Source organism: Telmatherina bonti (genome assembly GCF_933228915.1).
Source record: "Telmatherina bonti genome assembly, chromosome: 19".
In the NCBI taxonomy this organism is placed as follows: Eukaryota; Metazoa; Chordata; class Actinopteri; order Atheriniformes; family Telmatherinidae; genus Telmatherina; species Telmatherina bonti.
In genome coordinates this window covers 23339090-23365159 of record NC_136617.1, presented here as the reverse complement: position 1 = coordinate 23365159, position 26070 = coordinate 23339090, and the positions used below count along the sequence as shown (strand labels likewise).

At 39.5% G+C, this 26070-nt stretch overlaps 4 protein-coding genes across 5 annotated transcripts in view; 1 reads left to right on the top strand and 3 right to left on the bottom strand.

Annotated features, from left to right (window-relative positions):
* Positions 1-852, bottom strand: part of dync1i1a (dynein cytoplasmic 1 intermediate chain 1a) — a gene marked incomplete at both ends in the record, with an annotated part of 57940 nt that extends 57088 nt beyond the window's left edge. The window contains 2 exons of the mRNA XM_079259212.1: positions 392-506; positions 745-852. Of these exons, the coding sequence (XP_079115338.1) occupies positions 392-506; positions 745-852 (223 nt within the window). The remainder of the gene's footprint in view (positions 1-391; positions 507-744) is intronic.
* A 2227-nt stretch (positions 853-3079) lies between these two features.
* On the top strand, positions 3080-12631 carry pdk4 (pyruvate dehydrogenase kinase, isozyme 4). Its single transcript, XM_079259005.1, has 11 exons — positions 3080-3451; positions 3790-3931; positions 6034-6105; positions 6573-6757; positions 7211-7300; positions 7555-7632; positions 8535-8611; positions 8707-8805; positions 8903-9016; positions 9403-9516; positions 10505-12631. Exons 1-11 carry the CDS (start codon positions 3334-3336, stop codon positions 10646-10648), a joined length of 1233 nt encoding a protein of 410 aa, XP_079115131.1. The 5' UTR covers positions 3080-3333; the 3' UTR covers positions 10649-12631.
* Positions 12632-12746: 115 nt separating this feature from the next.
* asb4 (ankyrin repeat and SOCS box containing 4) lies at positions 12747-17118 on the bottom strand. Of its 2 annotated transcripts, none has more exons than XM_079259003.1 (6): positions 16779-17118; positions 16172-16471; positions 15827-16069; positions 15467-15714; positions 15237-15350; positions 12747-15021 (listed from the first exon to the last, which is right to left on the bottom strand). In XM_079259003.1, exons 1-6 carry the CDS (start codon positions 17086-17088, stop codon positions 14833-14835), a joined length of 1404 nt encoding a protein of 467 aa, XP_079115129.1. In that variant the 5' UTR covers positions 17089-17118; the 3' UTR covers positions 12747-14832. The 2 variants fall into 2 exon arrangements, with proteins under 2 accessions (XP_079115129.1, XP_079115130.1); XM_079259004.1 differs by having other exon boundaries at positions 12747-14499.
* A 1642-nt stretch (positions 17119-18760) lies between these two features.
* The window catches only part of ppp1r9a (protein phosphatase 1, regulatory subunit 9A), a gene marked incomplete at its 5' end in the record, with an annotated part of 48425 nt that continues 41115 nt past the window's right edge, over positions 18761-26070 (bottom strand). Inside the window, 7 exons of the mRNA XM_079259221.1 lie at positions 18761-20068; positions 20162-20344; positions 20814-20837; positions 21164-21283; positions 22554-22598; positions 22823-22871; positions 25045-25104. Coding sequence (XP_079115347.1) covers positions 19886-20068; positions 20162-20344; positions 20814-20837; positions 21164-21283; positions 22554-22598; positions 22823-22871; positions 25045-25104 — 664 coding nt within the window. The 3' untranslated portion in view covers positions 18761-19885. The remainder of the gene's footprint in view (positions 20069-20161; positions 20345-20813; positions 20838-21163; positions 21284-22553; positions 22599-22822; positions 22872-25044; positions 25105-26070) is intronic.

Below are 26070 nucleotides of genomic sequence, written 5' to 3'. Positions count from 1 at the left end.
ATGCGTGGCACTGTCCCAGTTTAAAGGTGTTAATGGGTGCTATTACAAGTCCAGACCACTAGAGCACAGCTGTATTTCAGAAGTTTGTAGGACATAAAAGACACTTGGAGATTCGTCCTGATATTAGAACAAAAGGGGGGGGGGGGTTGTTTTTCAAAATCCATACAAGCCAGATGGATTCAATAAGTTAATGTTTTGTCAGCAGTTTCAGCAAAACAGCAGAGCAGATAATTATAGATAATATATCTACAATAGATTAAAGGTAAATTTAAGATATTTGGCTGTAATTAACTGTTTTTGTAGTAGATTTGTAGACTTGCTTTCTTTAAAATTTAACATGTAATATGTTCAAAGATGCATTCTTAATTTGGTGCATAAGAATGTCATGTACCTAAGGATGGCTCAGGGGAGATGCCAATGCTCTGTAGCAGGGCCTCGGTCTCCCTGCGCTTGCGATCTAAGTCTGAATCTTCAGGGGTGACCTCTGTCTTCTGCTGGCTCTCTGTCTGCTCAGGATATAAAGACAAACACCAGCTTAACCAAACAGAAGTTTGGTAACAAGTTCACACATCATGATCTGAAGACCAAATGAAAACATGCACACCACACCTCGACCACAAGCTTAGCTTGTTATGTGTCACTTCCTGACAAAAAAAAAAAGCAGGCAAACACACAAAGGACACACATTAACAGTCTAGTATGATATGAATGCTCTGGCTTCGCTTTACTCACTTTTTTCCTTACCTCTTTCTTCTTCCTCTCCTCCTCTTTTCGTTTTTTTTCCTCCCTGATCTGGGCAAGGCGCTGCTTCTTGCGCTCAAGCTCTGCCTTCAGGTCACTTTTGTCTGACATGGTGTCCTGGGGGGCTTTGATTAACAAGATCATGAACTACCTATGGGGTTGCCGAAACATGCAATAGTTTTCTCAGTTCTTGATAATACGGGGAGAACTGTTTCATGCCTGCAAGCCTAACTAATATTGAAATATTGCACTGATTTGTGGCAGAAACAAATCCATTTAAAGGAGATCTATGACCATGCAAACACGTTTTAGAGAGGTCATTCATGTATCTAGGTCACATTTAGGCAGCCCCCATTTTCCATTCAATGCTTTATTCTAACAATAAATATTTATAATGATTGCCTCAAAATCCTAAAGTAATGCATCTTATGATATTGTAAAATGATGACAACTGAACATATCAGCAGATATTAACATGATCATTTCATCTTTTGCATGATTTTGACGGCATAAAGATATGACAACTGCTCTATTAGTGCTTATTAAACAAAAATAAAAAAGCTAGCACATGCACAGTATCAAGCAAGTTGCTTTAACTGGCTACCATTAGCAAGAAATGAATGCATTACCAGTAGGCTAACTGGAAGTGTATGACAGTATTTCTTACCTACGTTGGTGCGTTTAAGGCTTTGACACAAACTATAGAGGATTTTTCATCACAAATAGCTTCTAAATAAAAGGGCGGTTATCTACCACAAATAAACACATGATGTTATCTTAGTGCTCCACTCGTACCTTGTCCACTTTAAGCGCTAACGATGTGTCACCGGCAAAGATGCTGTCTCACTGCTTCTCCTCGACAAAATCAACACATCCTCTGGTGACTCAGATTACACTGGCTGCATGGGGGGCCTCTGCTGACACCGAACAGCCCAGTAAACCTTAACCTCTGCTTACTGGGAACACGGGTCAAAACAGGGCATTTCAGCCACTGAAACCCAAGATAAGACAGACATAAAACAGGTGCAGTAAACACCGATACATCCCTAGGATGAGCAAGAGGATGATGTTGAAGGGGAGGAGAGGAAATCCCACCTCCTCTCCATCACTCGCTGTTCTGAGCAACATCGCCACCTTGTGGCCATTTAGAGAAATGTTTGAAGGATCCATTGACCAAACCACAGGTGTGGAACTCCAGTCCTGAACAAAAAAAGGTTTTTGTTGTCTCCATGCTCCAACACACCTGAACAAAACTTAAAAACAGGTTGACAAAAAGCTGCTGGGTGCATTTAATTCTAATCAGCTGCGTTGATAGAGGGAAACAACAAAAACCTGCCGGGTACCGGCCCTCAAGGACTGGAGTTTGACATCCCTGCAGCTAAACCAACTCTGGTCCTCGTGTTGGGAGTTTCTCTTCTGTAATATACCTGACTCACATCAATGGGTAATTAGCAGACCTGTGCAGTTTGATGCCAAACTCTGCACAAGTCTGCTTTAAGTCTTATGTGCACCAAGCATAGACTGTATGGTACCCAAATGTGTTGCAGCAGGGAAACTCTAAACACTTGTAGATTTCCAGCTAGTCACCCCTGGACTGGAGGGTGTTTTTCCAATCAATGCTGTAGTGTTGAAAATGTCTAACGAAAATAAAATGTTCTGTGTGGAGACCAGTTTTAGTGCCCCCATTTACTTTAATTGTTAGTGTAAAAAGGGTTACAGAGTTAATTTGAAACGTGATTTAAATGCTTTATAAAGAAAACTCACAAGTTGTTATGCGCCTATAGCTACTGACTAATTCTTTAAGTTAAATTTCTGATGTATAAATTCAAAATAAAAAACTTATTGGATTAGAAAACCATTACCTGGGATGTTGGGGAATGGTCCTGAGAAACATACACAGCCTTGCAAACAGTCAAAAATAGTTGACAAAGATGAAAACTTACTCTCAGCGTTGTGTTATACAGATACAATAACAGAACTTTCAATTTTTCTTCAGCAAGCGATGCTTCATACATAAAATTTGTTCCTGTAATACTTGTTCACAACACAAGTTCAAGATCACGTTTATTTATATATCACTTACAGCCGAGGGCTGAACAATAAAACAACAAGAGAGAAAAGTAGCCTAAAGGCTGAAACTGTGTTGGAATTATGCATATTGATGTATTTTGAGTTTCTGGTCGGTAGGGGGCGCTGCAATAAAAACCGTCTGCTGTTGTTGTGGGGTTGTGCAGAACTGTACGTTCAGACTGCCTCCACACAGAAGCTCCGCCCAAAGTCAGACATATCTCGGCGCTGATTGGTTGGTTTTCACGTCAGTCTTGCTGTTTTCCCTGAACACATCGACAGAGCTCGCTCGCTGTTGGGAGTTCAATCCTGAAGGCGCAAAACGGTTTGAAAATATGGATGGAAACTGCTCAAGAAAAATAATGTCGAGGAATCCATAAGCTGAAGGACGGTATGAGGGAGCTGTGTGACGCCGAGCTGTTCCTCTGCTAGCTTCACATCGTCAAACTGGATAGTGGTGGAGTTGGGAAGGACAGGTCGTCCCTGATTCACTGACAGCTTGGGGTCTACAGAGGGGAGAAAAAAATGAAGTTCGCCCAGTTATTGTTGAAAAACGGCTCTCTAGCTGGGATACCGAAACAAGTGGAAAGGTTCTCCAAGTTTTCCCCTTCTCCATTGTCCATGAAACAATTCATTGACTTTGGTAAGTGGCGTGCTCGTGCTGATTGTTGTTGTTGTTGTTGTTGTACAGTATGTTAGTTGGACATACAGTCCCGCAATCACATGGCTGTTGCGCAACTCACGTTACTCTTTGTTTGTCGTGGCAGCAGATTTTACAAAGTACACATCGCTTATACAGCTGCAAACTGCACAGAATTACATAACAGGGGTTATTACACATGCACAACTTCTGCTGGACACAAATTATTCTCCCACTAAAATCTGTGTCTATGTAGGTTTGCTGAGATAGTTCTTTTGTATTGACTGGAGTCATGTTGGTGTATTTCACCTCCCCATTTGGTGTCCCTCGTGTGTTTGCAGGGTCAGCCAATGCATGTGAGAAGACCTCCTTTGTGTTCCTGCGACAGGAGCTTCCTGTCAGACTGGCCAACATCATGAAGGAAATTGATTATCTCCCTGACAAGCTCCTCAGCACTCCATCTGTAAAGCTCCTCACCAGTTGGTAGGATATGAGATCATTACTAGTTCATAAGTAATAAGGTGGCTCTTAAGCGGAGGAACATCAAGGTGCAAAATGTCAACGGTGCAACTGGTTAGTATCTTTCATTCAAAGAGCAGTTAACTTTTGAGAGGTTGCGCTGCAGGACAAAGATAACCAATGCAGCAGAGATTTTGACTTTTAAAGAATGTGTGATACTATGTACATGTCAGCTGTACATAAGTGCCATCTTTTTTTTAAAAATGTGGCTGCAGTCTTCAAACTGGACCTGCATTTTAAAGCTAATAAACCTTTAGAATTGGGCGTTTTTTTGTTGAAACATGTGGTATAACATCAGATATGCAAAATACTAGAATTTGATACAGGGAACCAATAAAACAAGTGAGAGAAGCTTTTTATTCTAAGTCATGTGTTTCTTACATTCTTGATTTTTTTAAAGAATGGCCCGATGTTGCATTTGTGTGAGTAGCACAGGTTTGTGAAACGTTTCCACTGACTTGATCATTCCTACACATCAGCTTGCAGGAATTTTAGCTCTTTCATCTGTACAGAACAATTTCAGCTCCAGGATGGTAGCGGGTTTACTCACATAAACCAGCTGCTTCAGGATTTTCCACAATACTGATGAAGATGAAGGCTTATACTTGGTCATCTTAGATATTCACTTATTATTCTTTCAATAGGACTTTTTGTAGAAATTCAGTGGAAAGACAAATATTTTTTACAACTTGCTGGTAAGAGTTCCATATTGTTGTTTCATCGACAATAGTTCACACTCTTAGCCAAAATGCTGTAAAGTCGGCCCACAATGACATTACTACCACTATGTTTCACGGATGGGATAACATACTTGTAATAAAACGCAGCCTCATCTTCTCTCACAACCCTTTCCATTTAAGCCTAAAAAAGTTGTATTCTGGTGTCACTGATCCACAAAATGTTTTTAGCAGCCTTGCAGTTTGTCCATGTGATTTTCAGCAAACAGGGAGAAACACTCTGCTTGGAAAACAGTAGCTTTCTCAATGCAGCCCCGCTATATGCAACACTGTTTTTCAGAGAGGGATGACGAGCTTATGACCTCTTGGTTTGATGCTTTGTGGACGTTTATACACCTTGATCTTGGAGTGACCTCTGTTCGCTTACAGCTCTGCAGGAAAGTTCTGTTGAGCACTTTTCATGCCTCAGGCAACACAAAGTGCTTTACAGGATCAAATGAAGTCATAAGGATTAAAACAAACAGTGGATAAAAAGGCATTTAAAAATAATAGACACAAGCTCTTTCCACATACTCACACACACACACACAAGGACAAAGAGCAAAGAACCCCCCCACACACACCCACTCACATTCCCCGAAAAACATCATTCCCTGAATACTGTCTCTTTAACTGAATTCTGGTTAATAAAACAACTAAAAACATTAAGTAAGTGGTAAAAATTCTGACTTGGTGCTGATGTGAGGAAACAATACCTCGGGATCCATCCACACCAGGAGCCAGTCCCCCGCATGCTCATAGGGGCCGCTGCCACAGCAACTGCACAACTCCCAGGCAGCAACGGGGCCACCCCGCAGCCGTGAAGCTGCAGTGGTGGACCCCGTGCCATCCAAACAGCAGCGGTCATCATGAAAACAGCCCCCAGACCAAACAGGCAGGGCCCCCAGCGTGCAGGATCCCCATAAGGAAAACATTTGTCAGGAAAGTCAGTCTGACAGTGGATTGCTTGAAAGTCTACCCGACCACAACAAAAATTCACAAAGCACAGGTATGTAAGGTGAAATATCTGGTTATTTTGCTTTGAGTGCAGCAGTTGTAATTAATAAAAGCATATTTCAACTCTGCATTATTAAGACATTCCCTGGATGAAGTTCACTAGAGTGTTTGTTGGAATCTACAGTGATGTTATTACTGCACACATAGTAGTGTCAGTGCAACAGATGCCATCATAGAGTTCAGCGTAGTTTTACTGCATGACTGAAAATCTAAAAAAAAAGTGTCTAAATCATTCCTTATATAATGTTTGAAATTTTATATAAATGATATTTTATTCAATTTGTCTTATTTATAGCAAATGAACTGAATGTGTTATTGTGTTGTCCCCATCAGGTATTCGCAAAGTTTGATGGAGCTTATAGACTTTTTAGAAAGGGATCCAGATGATAAAGAGGTCCTGAAAAGGTAAGCCGTTTTACACACACTTCTCACCACATCTGATTTGTATTTGACAAGGGAAAGATTGATATCAGGCAACTGTCACTTAGTTGGAGTGTTTTAAAGCAACAAAATAAGTGCTTCACGTACAGGTGGGTAAGCACATTATTTATGATGTTGCAGAGTTGTAGTCACACCTTTCATACCCACTCTGGTGTCACACAGCTACTACATTATAAGACTAGAAAGTACAAAAGAAAAAAGCTATAATTCCACATAATTTGGTGTTATTTATCCTGTTTATTCATCAAGAGAGTTGCGACTGACACCAATATATTAAAATGTAACAGAATAATGTCAATATTATATACTAATACGGACATATTGGTTTAAATGATACTCATAACTGAATTAGACACAGATGTCCAGAGTTTGGAGTGTTAAACCAAATGGTGACGTGCACATGTCTTCTTACTTTATGCCGTTGTCCTCAGCTTCACGCAAACTCTCGTAAATGTCCGGAATCGACATAACAACGTGGTGCCCACAATGGCGCAGGGTGTGTTGGAGTACAAGGATGCTTTTGGCGTGGACCCTGTCACCAACCAGAACGTTCAGTACTTCCTGGACCGTTTCTACATGAGCCGCATCTCTACACGCATGCTCATGAACCAGCACAGTCAGTATAGCACTCTGTGATTAACTGTGAGTTAATCCACACAGTTACTAGCACCCACAGCTCATGTCAATAAAAGGGGACCTAACAGGTCCTTGTAAACACAAAACAGCTTTTTCTAATATACATACAGAAGGTTTTTTTTTTTTTAGTATTTTTGGCATTTAACAAATGAGTTGCAGGCATTTTCTTTAGACGGTTTTTTAGGGTCTGTTTCCAATCTTGTATTACTGCAACTGCAGCAAAGTGATATAGTGATTCAAGTGATTCCCCTGCTGTGTGTATATGTAGCTGTGTTAACAAATAACTCCCACACATAGCTCTGTAACTACCTAATTCTGGTCTGTATTAGTTACAAATGTTTTTGTTTTTAATGCACAGGATTATTTACATAAAGCACAACAGATTTAGTTCTGAATGACAAACAGTTTCTTTTTTTATTTGTGTGTCTTGTAGCATTAATCTTTGATGGCAGCGTAAACCCAGCCCATCCCAAACACATTGGCAGCATTGACCCCAGCTGCGACGTTGTGGAGGTGGTAAAAGGTAATAAACTATGCTTCCTTACTGAATCACAACTCTATGACCTTCTTTATCTGATGTTTTTGAGTCGGTGTACTTTGTGTGGGAATCTATTTTTATCATAATGTGTTCAGCTGGAACGAAGCCGTCTTTTAGTGCTGTATAGTCCTACTCACCATAAGAGCAAAGTTTTCATTCAACGCAAGTTATCATTTCTTTATGGTTACAACTCTTGACGCTAAAAGAATGACAACATATTGCATTGTATCACTTTGCAGATGCTTATGAGACTTCAAAGATGCTGTGTGAGCAGTATTACCTCACCTCTCCTGATATAGAGATCACAGAAGTCAACTGTAAGTCTTATAAACCATCACAAGGGTCCTATCTTCAGGGTGCAGCATTGTATATACATGCGATAGCAAAGTTTGTTCTAGTTTTTCTGAAATTCAACTGAATCTAATGTATTAGTGAAGGCCAGAGTGTCTGTTTCCTGTCAACTGGCTCTGCTGCAAAAACCCTGAATCAGCATCTGATATTCCTCAGCTGCACCCATACATGCTCATTCTAACAAGAAAGTGACAGAAGCTTGATGAAAACAACATATTTTAATGAGTGGTGAAATAAAAAATCAGAAATCAGAAGAAGTCGGATCATGCTCAGCGGTTAAAATATGAGGATATTATCATGTTTTTGTTTATTTGTTGTGCTTTGCATCTGGGATTTTTAGTGCCACAAAGTGTGCAAATGAGCACTGTATTGGGCAGCTCTGCAAACAGAAAAGCATGATTAAGAGTCTTTTAAAGAAATCAACACACAGACGGTAACCAATGCTAAAAAGAAATAGTTCCTCATTATATATCCATCTGCAACAGCATCCATAAAAAACCTTTTTTACCTCTTCTAGTTGATGCAAAATGCAGACATGCAGTCACGTTTCCTCCTTTTACTATCCGCCAAACACTAGCTTACATTCACAATCCTGCGCTGACAGACTCTACCAGGCAAAACTAAATTTAGACAGCAAATGCTCCTGCAGAATACGTCACATGACCAGTTTTTTGGTGGGAATACTTGTGCTTCATGTTTGCGCATCGTATAACATGCCACAGGATTTATCACAGAGAGCAGGACTGTATTTTCAAGTGATATTTGTTTATCATTAAACTACATTTCTGCCTGTCCCAGCCTAAACAAACAAAAAAAAAAAGTTCATTTTTCTGTTTTATGTGTTTGATTTTACTTAATTGTTTCACAGCTAAAAACCCCAGCCAGCCCCTCCACATTGTGTATGTGCCATCCCATCTTTACCACATGCTGTTTGAGCTCTTCAAGGTGCGGCACTCAGTGCATTTTAAAATCAAAAACATCATGTTTTTGTTTCCCATCATGTGCTTCTCACTTGTTTTCTGAACTTTGTTCTTGGTCAGAATGCTATGAGAGCGACTGTAGAGACGCATGAGACGAGCCCAAGGTTGCCTCCAATCAAACTGCGTGTTTCACTGGGCACAGAGGACCTCACTATCAAGGTACATGAGGACACTGAGAGTTAAAAAAAATAGTTAATCTTTTATTAAGCTCTTATTAAGTATTCGTAAGCTTAGCAAACCTTTCTTTTACTGTTAGATGTCTGACAGGGGAGGTGGAGTCCCTCTAAGGAAGATTGAACGTCTTTTCAGCTACATGTACTCCACCGCTCCCAGTCCTGTCCATGTGGACAATTCTCGCAATGCTCCTCTGGTGAGACTATACCCGTCATACTTATTTGATATTAATTATTATTATTCCTAAAACTAAGATGTTATGAGAGTTCTTGTCATCGTTTTAAGTTTTTTTTTTAATGATCCATTAAAACTGGGATTAAAGATAAACTTAAGTGTAACTCATCACATGCTGAACAGAGGTGTACACAACTAAACATGGGTGCAAATCAGCTCATTACACACAGTCAGCAACATTTCACTGGTTTAAACCATAACCACGACAGAGGCCAGCTTAAAGACTGGACTTTCTACTGTATCCAGCTCAATATTTTCATGTCACAGTATCACAGCTGCTCTAGCGAGGCTAATGTGTAACAGTACTGTGACCCTGTTACTCATTGTTCTTTCCCTTCTATATGAAAGGCTGGTTTTGGTTACGGTCTGCCCATCTCCCGTCTGTACGCCAAGTATTTCCAGGGAGACCTGCAGCTCTACTCTATGGAAGGCTATGGCACATCAGCTGTCATATACTTGAAGGTGAGAGCAGCCTTTTGTCCACACAGACGGTCAAAAATAGCCACAGGGGCCAAGTTGGTGTAAAGTTCATATCACACATGCTCGATGTTCTCAGTGGAGGCAGCTACTGAGGAAGTGCAATACAGACAGTGTACAAGTAGTGAAGATCAAACTGTAAGTGCATACTCCATGCTAGAAATATGTCTATTTAAACTGTGGAGAGACGCGTCATTAACCACTAGTGAAACATGGATGGAAAGTCAAATGAGAAGCAAGTTGGACCATGCCTGTCTCAATGTGCAATAAGTCAATTAATCGCACTAAGAAAAAATGAGTGCAAAAAATTTGCAAAAGTTTAAATACACACAGGACAGTGCAACATGGTGTGCACTCAGACAGCGTGGTTGGTAAAGCTATGTTGCCCTTCAATACTGTTAAAAAGGCAACATTTTGAAAAATGTTGCAAACATTTCACAGCCAGTATGAATTGCCTGGATGAACGTACATGTTACAAACAGCAATTCCACAACTTTACGATGACATGAAAAATGACGTACTGAAGGCGATCAAAGACATTCAATTTTACCATTCCACCTCTGGTCAAGTCCAAACATGTCCCCTTTTATGAGCTTGACTATAGATCATATAACTGTGTTACATAGTGTTTAGAGACTATATTTAGTATAGTCTCTAAAGTATTTAGACTGTTTCAGCAGACTGGGGACTGGATGAGCATAAACTAGTCTGCACATCGAGCTAAATTTTCTTTAGAGATTAAAGTATGTATATCTTTGAAAGGTGGTATTTTAATTTAAAAATGGTCTCATTATGACAACAATAATCGCTTAGCGCAATATTATCGTTTATCGCAATAATTTCTGAGACAATTAATCGCATGACAAAATTTTTTTACTGTGACAGGCCTAAACTGGACATGATATATTCACACAGATGTATCAGTGTGATGGGGATCTGGATTAATTTTCTGCCTTCTGTCCCATAACACCAGGCTCTTTCCTCAGAGTCAGTGGAGAGGCTCCCTGTTTTCAATAAGTCAGCCTTACGACATTACCAGACCAGTATAGAGGCTGACGACTGGTGCATGCCCAGCAAGGAGCCAAAGAAACTTGGCAAGTATGAGAAAACCCGGTGATGGTGCACTGACGGAACAAATAGGGGGACACTGAAACAGTTTGAAGTGAAGTGTAATGGAAATAAGGAGAAGACGGAGAATCCATCCAGTGCTTCCAGAAACTTCCTGCCGTGGAATTTTGTTCATTTAATCTGGAAAATGTTTTCACAAGAAATCTGTAACAGTTATAGGAAAATTGTTTAATGTAGGTGTCATGCACCGAAATACACGCAAGTTAAGCTGAATTATTACTTTCTGAACCTGACTTTAAACCATCCTCTAGGTATTTCAACCCAACAAAACCACATCCAATACATCTTTATGACCACATGCTGCCAATGGAAATAGAACAGCTGGAGTAATAATCTCTTTTTGTCTTGATAATTGCATTTAGAAACAAGTGTGCTAATTGTTTTTGTTTTTATCAGTCCTTTTTTTTTTTCAATGTGTATTATTTAACAGTCTGAAGACTCAAGTCTTTGGTTGATAAAATTCCTGAGTGAAGATTATTTTGCATCATTATTGCATCATAAAGTGTCTCAGTATTGGTGAGAAACTAGCAAAAAGCAGTCGGAGTGAGAATTCTCATGCAGACAGGAGCATTTTCAGCTGCTCCAGCATGAACATAAAGGGAGCAAAATGTTTCTAACTCATCTGCGTGACTTCTGCATTACATTGTCAGTTACTTTAATGACAAATATACAATGAATGGCTCCATATTTTTGGAAGAAAATGAGATGTAATATGAATATTTTGTCAGAAGATTGCGAATGTGACGGTCCTACTGTCTTCTAACTACACGTAGAAATGAATCGAGACTCAATGTTAAATGTTGACTTATGGTTAAATTGTATTTGTGTGTATCGTGTAAAAACATAAAAAATGTTGTTTTTACTGTAACAGCTGCCATGTTCCCTTTTATCTTCACCGAAATGTAAACTTTAACCAGACAGGAACTATGCAGACTTTTTCAGTGGTTTGGATCTCAGCATGTTTCATATCGCTGAGTGTTTAATATGAACCAGGTGTTTCTTTTAATGTTTTTGATGCGCAATCCATGCCAGAAAAGAAAAGAAACAGAAATCATAATATCATTTAACCCCATATTTTATTGGAAAAGCCATTTTTAAAACTAAAAAAGCTTAAAAAAAGGTTGGAGAAATTTGAAATGTGGCATGCCTGCATCTGTGGTGATTAAGGGGGAGCAGCAGATCACATGGGGGTTGAAGAACTTGCACATTCGTCGTGTCCCGTTTCATCAGGAAGAGACCAAACCACATTCTTGCAAATGTTACTACAGCACGGCCCTGTAGTTGGAGTTCGGGTGCTAAACCGGCCTGCTGAAATCATTTGGCACTTAATAAATCAAAAAGCACTACTAGACAAGCTCCAGACTGTTTCAGCACCTCAAATCCAAAGGTCAAACAAGAATCATTCAGTAGTTGTATAAAGTGGGTATGGAGAATGGATGGACAATAACTTGCCAATCGCTTTATTCCATTTGGTATTGGCATTCTTACTCCCAGCCTTGTGGAAATGTGGTTGTATATTTAAGTAAGTTATTTTACGAGTTTTAAGGGGACTTTACGAAATGTTAAATGTTGCAGAAACTGTCCTTTAGCCGTTTGTTATGTAAGAGGCTGAAAGCCACTGTCCTGCTATCTGCAGCTGACAGGATTATACACACACTGACTTCGGTTTGGAAGATATGGAGAATCAACTCGGAGATAAGCTGTATTGACCTGAAAGACAGGGCCCTATGTAGTATGCACTTGTCATAATGATCTCACATACCAGTCATACTTTTGTACTTTGTATTTCACCTATCTGCCTTTGCCTAGTTTGAAGCCTTCATTGTTTTGTTAAATTTCTGGATTGCCTTTTAACTCAGACGTCTGTTCACTTTTCACACTATGAGCATCACTTAAAGGCCAAGTGTTACTGTGGGTTTGTGGTTCATCACGAAAAGGACCAGTGAATGTTGCCAATAAAAATCTCTTGTTATCTCTTGTTTTTTCATTTTTTATGCCTTTACCTGCTCTTTAAACTTAAACTTCAGGGCTCCCTAAATGACATAATCTTAGTGTGTGAATTGATGTGTTGTTAAAAAAAAATTTGGATGCAGCTGAAAAAAAGAAAAAACTGGTTTTGTTCAGTCACAGACTCAAATAAATGAGTGTTTCTGCTGTGTAAACATGCACGTGTGCTGCTGCTCTTTGTAATGACTAGTGAGCTGTCTGCCTCTTTTAACTCCCCACCCCCACTCCCTTTCCTCAGATAGTTTTTGGAAACTTTGCTTCGCTTGTCAGTCACCATGGTGGACACAGTGCAGCAGCTTACCGTGGCAAGCTGCCAATAGGGGGTGAGAACAGGCCGTTCTGTTTCGTTATGCAGATTCATTAATGTGTCCACTGGTGTCGCGCTGTTCTGGATTTGTTGCCTGTCTGAGTTTGCCTCTCTGTTTTCTTGAGACATTGTTGTCACTATGATAGTACAAATAAATTATCTGAAGTTTTTCCAATTTTTAGAATGAAAAAAGTCAGAGAAAAACATAAAATCACAGCAGTGTGAAACCATTTTCCCCTTGCCGTTTCGACAAGGACGTCGTGTATTTGTGCTTGACCCTCACTGGTTTATTTTAGGTTTGACCCTTCAGTAATCCAGACAATGTTCCTTGTAGCAGAACAGGTCTCACACAGTTGCAGAGCTACAGCAGGATTTTACTTGGGATGTCTGTTCTAGACTTAAAAATGTCTGAAACCAGTTCTATGACATGAGGAAATGATCTATTGCTCTGGAATAACAAGAGTAACTCTTGAGTGCAGGTTCTAGTTTGCCATTTTCAGTGTCATAACCCTCATTTTAGAAAGTATTTTCTTCTTTAGTGCTCCTGAATAATTTCTGTTAAACTGTAATAGATTAAACAGGATGAATGCAGTGCAGGATGCTTTTGTGACTGGGTTGAAGTTCTATTAATGCTCTCTTCAGAATAACATGCTAACAGGATATTTTTCGGAGAATAATTAATCTTACTCTTGAAAATTCAACCTGTACCAGAACCAAGATTATGTAGAAGAAGCAGCATAAAGATCAAAGTTTTAAGTTAAAGCAAATTTTCAAGATCTAGAAAGATCACCTCACCTCCCTCTCTGCTGTGCTTCAGCTTTGTCCAAACACCTGTTCTTCACAGGAGGCTGTAAGGCAAGACTGCAACCATGTAACCATGGCAAATATATAAGTGGCATTAATTGTGTTTCAGTCCACATGTAAAACCATTTTGAAGGGAATATACTGAAGTGCTGTTTTACTAACAACTTTGTCACCTTAAATAGACAAGGGCAAAAAAATATATACGTTTTTTGTCAAAATTACTTAATTTTCATTAATTTTTTTCTCTTGTAGAACCTTGTCATAAAAATAAAAAATACAGGACACACCACCTTCATTATTACAAGTTGTACATTTTCTCATATTTAGTTCAGGATTAGCAAAATTTTGCTAATTAAATTTGAAACACTGGCACCTTTTTTTTTTTTTTTCCTTTTTTTCCAGACTAATTCATATTTTACTATCCAAGCATGCTGCCAGTTATCGAAATTGTGACAAAAAGCTCTGCTTTAATATGAACATTATGACAAAACTTTACAAGAATATAAAGCTACAGTTTCAATTTTGACACAGTAACCTTTGTTGCACCTGAGGTTAAAGAACTGGGCCATACACATGGCTACGTGCAGTCCACTGGAAAAGCAAGCACTTGTTGTGGAGTGGGTGGTCAAGTGTGTTCTACAGAAATGGGAATATCACGAGGTCCAGAGCAAGCATTAAGGGTGGTTGCCAGGTAGATCTGGATCTTCTTCAGCACGTAGCTGCTGTAGGGAGACAAGTTGGTCAACACTGTTCAGGTGGAAAATAACCAGAAACTCAATACTTACACACACTTATGCCACTTAGAAGAGATAAAAAAAAATATCCTCTGGAAATAATGAAAGGTGTCAGTAATGAATGGAGAGAAATAAAAATTCTTGTGTCTTTCAAAGCTCCATACACTCATAGTTAATAATACTTTGAAAGACTCTAACCTCAAAGCATCCTAACATTGTATTCATAATAAACCATCTGATCAGAGTTCAACCCCAGGAAGAGCAGCTTGTGTGCAGTTTGCAGGTCAACAGACCATCCCAAGTTCATGAACAAAGTCTTTATCAGTACAGTATTCCTTCAGGTTCTAGTAATAAATATTTCCTCATTGGAGGTGGTAAAGGCAGCTGTGCAACTCCTCTGTGACAGAACCTGCCTAGGCTGGCTCTAATGATACATCTGGTGAGGTGAAGAAGGCTGCGAGGAGCGTCTGAGCAAACGGCAAACACTGAGTCATAGAAGTCTTTATGTCGCTGAGGAAACAAAAAGGAACAGATGCGGTCAAAGCAACTTTAACCATCCATGTATGGAATACTGCCGAACTCTTTATAAGGGCACTTGGGTTATTTTGCAAGTGAGAAATTTAAAGGATGGTTCCAAACATTTTAAAGATACAAGTAATATATTGTTTTATGTGGCTATAGACTCTATAAAACAATAAAACAGCAACAATCTTTGCAAGAGTTACCTGGTAGCAGTCATCAGGAATAGCAGATCTCCATTTTCTTGTAGGCTTTAAACGTCCATAAGAGTTGACCAAGATTTCAACAACTCTGGGGTAGTCATGGCAGGTCTGCAACACCTGCCCAAAACATACACATCGGAACATCTTAGAGCACCATAGTCTTGTAAGGGCTTTCCCCTGTCAATGCAAAGTGTACCACTGATGATTAGCATGTGCAACAAATGCAAAAGTACCTTGTGGAATTGTGGTGGGTAGATTCGTGCAGCATTGTAGTTTAGCAGTAGCTGAAAGCATAGCTCAGGGATGGCCATAGGCCTTACATCTGTAACTTTGAGGAGATACTGAATGGGGGCACAGCCATTGATGTCCATGGCCCGTGCATCTGCTCCGGCCTCCAACAGCATCTGCATCAGGACATGATCGCAGTTCCAGGCTGCCTTGTGAAGGGCTGTTTTATGGTCCTCTTCTTTAAGGTTAGGATCTGTAAATCAATGGCAGGGTTTCAACAGGTAGCTGTGTTTTTCATACTGTGAAATATGACAGTTTCGTTTGTTTTCAATCATAGTCTTGGAAATGAATCCAGAGCTTCTTACCAGCTTGGTGATCCAGCAAGAGACGACAAACAATATGGTGATCTTGACTGTAGGTTTGCTCTTTTGAGTCAAAAGCCCAGAAAGCTGCCGTCATCAGAGGTGTCTCCTGTAAAGAGTTTACAGCATTCACTGCTGCTCCATGGGCCAAAAACAAAGCTGCCAACTCCGGGACACCAAATCTAGCGGCTGTATGCAAAGGTGTTTCCTCTTCACTGTTGTGACTGGCCATGTTGACATTTGCACCTCCAGAGGAAAAATTATTGTATTAATCCACGACTTAAAATGCATCTGTATTTGTGGATTTTACTAATAGGTTCATGCATCTATGCACCTTTGCCTTGTTACCTTTAAGAATGAGCTGCTTGGCACAATCTACAGACTCTTTGGTAATGCAGTAGTGCAGGGGCATGTGTCCACTCAGAGACAGACTGGTGATCTTTGCTCCATGAGCCAGCAGCAGGGACACGCAGTCGCTATTGGAGACCTCGCAGGCCACATGCAGCGGTGTTTTCCCATTAGGCATCCGGTTGACCGCTGCACCATTCTGAAGGAGTACCAGTGCTGTTTCTACAGCATTGTACATAACACAAACATGGATACCCATTGCCCAGGACTTCTCCAGCTTGTAGCCTGGTAGCCAGTATCCTTAGAGATATCAGATAATGTACAGGTATTTCAAAACAATAATACCTGTCAAATTAATGTATTTTCTAAATACAGATTAACTTAAATTTAGAATGCATTTAAAAGTTTTGGGCATTAAACACACAGGATTTTGGATTACACTGTATTTTCTGCAATAGCTAGAATACCGTTATACTGCTGTGATTTGTGCAGTTACATGTTATTGGCACGTTTAGGATTTAAAGGAGTTTAGCACCACCTAGTGGTTTAAAGGGGAAATAATAATTAAAAAAAAAAACATCGAAGTCAAATTCAAAAACACTCTCACCTTGTTTGTACGAGGCTAGGACCATGCTGGGATCGTCGACTTCCAGCACAGTGTCAATATCTAATTTCCCAGTGTGCAGAATCTGCTGGACCTCCTGTGCGTTGTTGGCCTGCAAGGCCTTCAGGAACCGGTCCTTCAGCTGCTTTACAGCCGCTTGTCTGGGACTCAACTCCTCCATGAAATCCTGGACAGGGTGGTCTTGCGCGATCAAACCAGCAGGTTCCGATTCTAAGAAGTTCCATAAAGCATGGATGAGGTTGGAAATAATCATGAAAACAGTGACGGTGATGGAATCAAGCACATCCACCATTGCAAAATCTCCATAAGTGTAGTTATAAGAGTTGTGTGGGGAAGAATGACGGATGTGAAGTAGAACAAAATGACACGCCTTTGGGGGGTGCTATTGCAGGAATAGATAGTGGTACAGTGAAAAGAGAATGATTATAAATAGATGAGGAGGAAGGCTCTTCTATCATGTCTATCATGCAGTGGAAAGTCATGTAAAAAAAAAAAAAAAAAAAAAAAAAAAGCCCCTCTTCTGAGTTTGTCATGACAACAACATCTTGACAAAGGGTGAATAGTTAATACAACATATTTTAGTTTATTTGGCTGTGTGGAATCCAGGTTTGGTCAAAGATAAGTAAAAATAAAAATAAAAAACAACAAAACTGTGGACAGTGACTGCACATTTTATTCAGTGTGACAGGTAGCTGCCCTTTCCAACTTTGCAGGATGCGGAAAAAAAGAAAAAAGAAAACGAGATCAAGGCAATGGACAAAGAAATGGAGAGGGCGTATAAGCACAGCTTTTAAAGAATAAAACCATGGCTAGCAGTTTTGCAACCCTTCACTTTTACTCTCTATGTACATAAAAGACAAATGCTTCCAGACATCACTTGAAACATAATGCATATTTGCCAACCAGGAGCACAAGGGTCTCTCATCCAGGCAAGCTCAATCAAACAGAAAAAAAGATCTACTGCAGAATCACATGTTGAAGTTCAGCTCCTCAGCCCTCTGACAAACTGCACACACACACACACACAATATAAAACAAGGCTTTTTAGGATTCTTACAACATATTGCTCTCAGTGTAGAACTATACAAAAAGAGTCTAAAGAGCGCAGTCTGACGACCGGCTTGTAAAGGGTGTGGGGTTATTCACAGAAGGGTTCAAGTGTTACAAAATATTTCATAAGAATATATTATGAGTAGTTTTATCGGAGGAGCACTGGAGCAGCATTATAGTTGTGTCAGAGGAAAAACCAAAAGCACAACAGGAGAATACCACTATTAACGTTCACATCCTTTGTATGATAACAGCCACTTGAATTTATTTTTCTGTTTATTAGAGGTTTTAATTGTATTTTGGCAAAAGAAAATAATCATACAATTCTGGATAAATCATTATTAGATGTTAATAAACTCTTAATTTTTATAAGTTACTATAAACAATAGTCAGTTGCTTCTAAAAATATAGTAATAAATAAATAACTCCGATCAGTGAATGACGTATCGGAAATCACAACTGTTCTTGTTCTTAACCTGTTAGCAGCACATCAGGAAAGCTAGAGAAAGAACTGTTATCAAACGCCCCGCTTTTCTGTCACGGTGAGTCTGGTGTCTCTACATGTAATGATTGTTGGGAATAATAAATAAATATCATAAGAAACACAAAACTTATTGGGCTTTGTGATCCTAAATCAAGAGATGTTTCCATAAATAACGTAGAGTGAAATAATTTCAACGATCTAGCAAGGTGATCACAATGTTTAACGTTGAAATCGAAGCAATTTCATAAAATATGCTGAATCCTTGGGGAGCAACTTCCAGTGTATCATGAGTATCAGGTATAAGAGTCTTTAAAAGACCACGTCTGCCGCATCTAATCAAAGAAACCATCAACATGGGCAGCAATCTTCCAATGCTATGGAGAACATTCAAGAAAAAATTTACATGGACAACTTTGACGTGGAAATATTTGAAAAAAAGAACAAAGAAATGACAGAAATGGGGCGATAAGTTTAGCGTGTGTTTCGACACTCACACAGAAGCAGATATTTTCAGAAGTTTTCTACTACAAGAGAATTTCTAAAGGCAGCAGCAGGGTATTACTTTGTTACTGAATATAAAAAGAAGTCAAAAGCAGGTTACAAGCGGCATTAAAGCAACAATATGCATTTGAGCAGGAAGTTTCATTTTATCAGGGATTTTCTTTTTTTGTTTGTTTGCATGTTTTTACAGGTTAGGTAAGTTACAAATGACTGATTACACAGTACCTGAAAATCCATATTAGAACCAGTCCAGTGAATACAGTATATCTTTGTTATTAATACTTTGAGAGCTGCTTTCGTATTTATATTGTAAAGAGCACTACAGGCCAGTGCACGGGTCACATATACAGTATTTGCACTTCCAGTGTTTTTGTACAGATAGATCCTGTTTCTTCCAGTGAAACTTCATTCCCAGTTCAGCCTCTGTAACAGAGTTCCAGTGTTGCTTCCTGTCGTCGGCAGCACAGGGACACCCGGTGTTGGCAGACGGGAACTGCCTAACATATTCCACCACACACACCTGACCTGCGTGTGCTTCAAAGCATTAGATTCTGCTAATCAGTGTAGCTGACGGGAGTTACTTAAGTCTATCGAAATGGCACATCAGACATATTTGTATCTGCATTTATTACTGTACATGTACTTGGTTTTCATGTCCAGAGTGGCTCTGGTGAGTAAAAGACATGTTTCTTAGGAAGATATGGGAGAGGCTTCACCGACTTACTCTGGATGAGAATAAATAAACCCAATTTACAGCTATAAACAGCAAAATAAATAGAACTTAGTGAATTCTTAAAAGACTAGAAACTGATGGGTGTGTTATGAAGCTGATGAAGGGGCAGAACTCTATCACTCAACTCCTCATTTTGGTTTCATTTGTGAGGTGTACAGGTCACTCAACATCCTGCGACAGGTGGGTGTGGACCTCCACCACTGAGAACTACAGCGTAGACGTCCCTCAGGGCTTGTGTGTGCGGCCTGTTGATGGTCTGTTCCGCGAGATGCTACTTGCTGTGGTGCTACAGTAACGGAGGAGGTAATCCGACGGCTCCTTTCACTCCGTCACATTTTCTCTCTGCGCATCTTTTTGCTGCTGCTCCAGCTCTCTCTTCCGTAGCTTCTCGCGCTGCTTCTCCAGTTTCTCCTGGTTCTGCTGGGCCTTCTCCATCAGAACCTTGAGGTCTTTGATCTTTTTCTTGATCAGATTACGGTCCTGGGAAGAAGTGACTCCGAGGGCCTGAAAATAACAAATGAGCATAAAACAACTCTGGAAATAAAATGGGAAAATGACTAAAAATGCATTTTTTTTAAACAAAATAGCTGAACCTACCTTCAGCTCAGTGCTGTCAAGCTGCAGCAGCTGCTCTCCATTGATGTTTTTGGCAGTGAATTCTGGGATATGGTGTTCTAAGTTGAGTCCCACAAGCCAGCGTGCCACTTGCTGCGAAGTCCACTCAGTGACGCTGCGGTTCTGCCACTGATGCTGCTTCAAAAACTGACTCTCATCTAAGATCTGAGCGTTCCCAACATAAGAGAAAAGAGAAACACAGCTAGAGAGATGCACAACCTCACAACGCTAAAGCAGATTGGATGAATAATGAATCAAGATGAGATCAACAGGAGCTGAAGTAGCAGTAAAACACACATTTGGTGACAGATTTATAGGAGGCACTGAGCTGCAAAACACAACCGCAGTAAGTTTGACACACACACACAAAAAAAATAAATAAATAAATAAAAATAAAACAACAAAAAAAATCTAGTTCAACCAATAATAACTTGAATCCGTTTGTGTTGTGAGATGTGTTTAGTACAACGCTGTTGTGTTTTGCACATCAGGGTCTGAAGACACATTAATTCCATCAGACATGTGTGGAGAAATGGTTCTTTTTCCGTCATGGTGATGATGTGTGGCAGGAAGAAACAAAGACACACACACAGGATGACAAACGTCCTCTAGAGGCTGGCAGCCTCAGTCTCACCTCATCATCTATCATATCCAGGCTCTGAGTGTTGCAGCACAGAAAACAGCAGAAAGCACTGGGTTGTTAAAAGATCCGAAATGATATAGCTTCTTCTACTGAATCCTGCAACATTTCATGACAGTAAATCTGAACTGATGAGATGAGTTTTGTTTTGGTGAAATAAGAATATGAGACGTTTATAAATAAATATATTTATAATATGTATTTTTATCTGTCAGAGTTGGCTGTGGTTTCATTTTGGAACAACCAGAACTGTATTCATGGTCATATTTCTTACCATTCCTCTGAAGTACAAAATAAAATGCCATTTCTTCACAGAAGAAAGCATTTTATGAGCGAACGCGTACCTCGTTTGAGGAGAGCAGCGGGGTGTGCGAGCGTCCAGACACCTTGGCTTCGCCGAGCAAACCGCTGATCTCCACCGAGCTGCTGCTGCTGGCGCTCAGATCATCACTCAGAGTTGGTGCCTAACAAATCAAAAACACACTTTTTAAGACTTGAGTTGGGAGCCAGCTGGCTTTGACACGGAATCTCGCGGATTAGTTGCCGGGCTTCTGTCTTATTGATATTTCTGTGAAGCGTTAGCAAAATGTTGATGCATCATTATGTTGATACTGCGAATTTAATCAAAACGTTGTCATTCGGTTTGTTTACGAGCAGGACGGACTGGCTGAGGAGTGAATCAATCAAAAAACATGAAGGCTTTCATTGGGCACTGTGTGAGAATGATTGATGCTTTTGATCCGACTACTTCAAGACATTAAGAAGGACAGCGGACTGAGATATTCAACTTGTTTGATCAGCTGAAAGAAGGAAGACCTGCGCACATCAGTCATGTTTAAGATGTTCTATGACAGCACTGTAAATGTGATTAGTGGTTAGAAGAGATGATGCTGTATACTTTCCAGTTCCAGGAGTCTCTCGCATTACAAGTGTCCTTGTGTGTGTGTGTGTGTCAGACAGTGTGGACACTCAGGGAATTACATCATTAGGATCCTCTACCTTGACTCACAAATTTAAAAGCAAAAGTTGTGGTTCTGAGTGTTGCAAACTAGCATGGTGACAGATGTGTGCACGTCTTCAAATGAAGCTCAAAATGTTGCTTTGAAATAATAGAGAAACAGTTTCCACCCCCTGAGTAAGAGCTGCTCTTTTTCCCCACAGACGTCACAATTGAAGGCAGATTTCAAAGGCTTTAAGGACAATATGTAATCAAAGATTTTGTCTAAAGCTGTCTGCAGCAGCTTATTGGAGTTATCCGAGCCTCAGCAGCATTTGAGGGGAAAAGTTAAGAGTTATTTCATGGGCTCAGAAATCAGCTCTCAGGGTGAATCCTCACTTAAAAGCTCTACATCACTATTAATGCACATGAATTCTGCATTGATTTATATCCTCAGCTAAGCTTGTCCTCGGAGGGAGAAAAGGACAGGACTTGTTCAGGATCAAAAACTAATCTCCTCTTTAATACTACAGTAACAAAATCTGATATTTCACTGCATTAAAAACTGTTTTCATGCAAGTTTTTTGCATTGCAACAAATAGCCATGCTGAAAACTTTAATCTTATTGTAGCAGAACTAAGTAGTTCAATATGTTCTGTGACACAACCTGATTTACATGTGGAATTGCATCAATATTTAGAAATAATAATTGCTCTCAATTTTACCTTTCGAGTATCAGCTCATTTCTAGTTCAGTGCACTGAATCATAAATAATGAAACATGAAAGAATACAGTACCACATAATATGAATAGGAGAAGAACTGAGGCCATGTAAGTGAACTCTGTTCAACAGAAATAACATATTATGTTAAAACACAAACACATTTTTCTCCTACAATAAGCAGTAAAGCTACCAAAGTCCTGCTTCTTTAACTTTAGAAAACATATTATGTGTAGATTAATGAACAAGACGCCTCTTCTCATCATGGTCATAATGACAAAAAACAAAGTGTCTTTTCATGTCAAAGTCATTTGCTAACTGCACTGGCCAACAAAACCTACATACCTTGGCCTTGCGCTTCTCTGGACTGTAATCTGCTGATGGCTCTGTGGAGCTGTGGGAGAAAGAATATTGTGGTGAGAGGGAAATTATTCAGCAGTCATTAAGGACCCATAATTCTGTGTGGAGGCTGTAAAGTAAGCACTGAAGGAGAAAAAAAAAAGAATGAAATATTGGGTTTTCTGGATATTCTGAGAAGTGGATGTACAAAGTGCACTGAGAATGGATTACACTCCAGGAAAGACAACATCTGTTTAATTCTACAAGAACTTGACCCAGGATGTGTTAAACCGTTTTTTTTTTTTTTTGTTGTTTTTTTTTTAAATCTCTGCCAAGGAGGCTTTATTCAACTTTATTTATATAGCGTCAAATCACGGTAATGCTAATGTTTTACCCACCGTTTATCCGTTTGTCTGTTTGTGTTCAAGATAACTCAAAAACTTATGGACAGATTTTCATGAAATTTTTAGGAGTTGTTGGAAATGTGAAAAAGACAACTGATCCAATTTTGGTGATGATCCGGATCACCGTTCGAATCCAGGAATTTTTTAGAGCATGTGCAAACTTGGTTTGCACTCTCCGAGTGCGTATCTGTTTTTATATACAGGTACATCTCAAAAGATTAAAATATTATGAAAAAGTTCAATATTTTTTGTGACTCATTTCAGAATGTGAAACCCATATATTATTCATTACACATAGAGTGAAACATTTCAAATATTCAATCCTTGATATTTTGATGATTGTAGCTTAAAGATAATGAAAACCCAAAATGCAGTCTTTTTCACAAAATTAGAATATTGTGAAAAACTTCAGTCTTAGAAATTCATGGTGTATTCACCCTAATCAACTAATTAACTCAAAACACCTGCAAAGGTATCCTAAACCTTTAAATGGTTTCTCAGTCTGGGTCAGATGGCTACACAATCTTGGGGAAGACTGTTGACTTGACAGATGTCCAGAAAAACGATCATTGACCCTTCACAAGAAGGGAAAGCCATAAAGGTCATTTATAAAGAAGCTGGTTGTTCACAGAGAGCTGTATCCAAGCATATTAATGGAAAGTTGAGTGGAAGGAAAAGGTTCCCCAGCAAAAGGCATAACCACAGCCTTGACAGGATTGTCAAGCAACATCCATTGAAGAATTTGTGGAGTTTCACAAGGAGTGGACTGAAGCTGGTCTTAGCGCATCAAGAGCCATTACACACAGACAAATACTAGAAATGGGCTACAAATCTCCCATTCCTCGTGTCAAGCCACTCCTGAACCAGAGACAACGACAGAAGCATCTCACCTGGGCAAAGAAGAAAAAGGACTAGACTGTCTCTCAGATGAAAGCAAATTTTTCATTTAATTTGGAAATCAAGGTCCCAGAGTCTGGAGAGGCACAGAATCCCTGTTGCTTGAAGTCCAGTGTGAGGTTTCCACAGTCAGTGATGATTTGGGAGCCATGTCATCTGCTGGTGTTGGTCCACTGTGTTTTCTGAAGTGCACAGTCAACACAGCCATCTACCAGGAAATCTTAGAGCTCTTCATGCTTCTTTCTGCTGACAAGCTTTATGGAGATGCCAATTTAATTTTCCAGCAGGACTTGGCATCTGCCTACACTGCCAAAGGTACCAAAAGCTGCTTCAATGGTGTTACTGTGGTTGATTGGTCAGCAAACTCACCTGATCTGAATCCCATAGAGAATCTGTGGGGTATTGTCAAGAGGAAGATGAGAGACACCAGACCCAACTATGTAGATGACCTGAAGGCTGCTATCAAGCAACCTGGGCTTCCATTACACCTGAGCGGTGCCACACGCTGACCGCTTCCATGCCAGGCTGTATTGATGCAGTAATTCAAGCAAAAGGAGGCCCAACAAAGTATTGAGTGCATGGAAATGAACACACTTTTCAGAAGCCTGACATTTCTGTTTCAAATATCCTTTTTTCATTGATCTTCTGTAATATTCTTATTTTCTGAGACAATGCATTTTGGGTTTTCTTTATCTATAAGCCATAATCATCAAAATTTCAAGAAATAAATGTTTGAAATGTTTCACTTTGTGTTATGAATCTATATAATATATGGGTTTCTCATTCTGAAATTAGCTAGTATTTATTGCAGAAAGTAATAAAAAGGGACATCTATAGCAGTTTAAGAGCATTAACTCACACTTACACAGTCAGAGAACCTAAACAGGAAAAAAGCTCCCGCACTGTGATGTTTTTTTTTTTTTTTACCTGTTTCCAGTTAAGCCTCTGGGATCTTTATCCCTTGCTTTGATTTTCCTGAGGGAGGACCTGAATAATTAAAAAAAAGCACAATAGTTTTTAACAATAGTAAACAGGTTTTAGGTGTAACAGAATTCATTCTGAATCTCATGTCGTACTTTGTTTCTTCTTGTTTTAGCAGCAATCAGTCTTACTGTTTCCTTTCTCTATTACTTTTCTCATCACTTGTTTGTGCCAATAAACAGCCTTTAAAATGGTTTAACATCACATCTGACAAGCACATGTCTCACGTTTAAAACTATATTTTCACAAACTTCTAAATAATTTAGATTTCTTAATGAGAAAGTTTTATTCCTGGTGATCCAGGTTCTGTTTGCACCCTACTGGCTAGAAACACCTTGTAATGCTTCACAATACAAAAACACCTGTCATGATGTGTGTTTTGTATATTTAGTTCTGGTTTCCTGTTTTGGTTTGTACTTTTTTTTCCCCCTGTTTAGTTCCCTTGTCTTGTTTCCTGTGTATCCTTTGTTCCTGTTAGTTAGCGTAACCTGGTCTTGTTAGTTTCATCCATTTCACCTGTGTTATGTTCTGTTTATCAGTATTTATACTCCTTGGTTTCTGTTCCCAGTTGCTGGTCCAGTGTGTGTGTTTGCCTCCTGTGGTTACTTGCCCCTTGGTTTCTTTTGGAATTAAATGTCTTGATTCTACATCTCTGACTCCTCTTCCTGCATTTGGGTCCTCGCCTCCACCACAACCTTGACAACACCCATCAAACTGGTTTTGATTTGCTGGTATAAACCACATAAACTCATTTGGATTGTGTCTTTAGAAGGTTTAGGCTCGGTTAAACATGACTGCTGTGAAAACAGTAAATAAATTTAGCAATGGCACTAGCGGTCAGGGTGAGATGTAAAATGGAGAGATTCACAGTTTGTCCAGATCATCTTTTCTGATAGTGAGTCCTGATCATATAATATAAAACTATTCAAAATCAGTTGACCAATCACCAGAGTTCCTTGATATGATTATTCC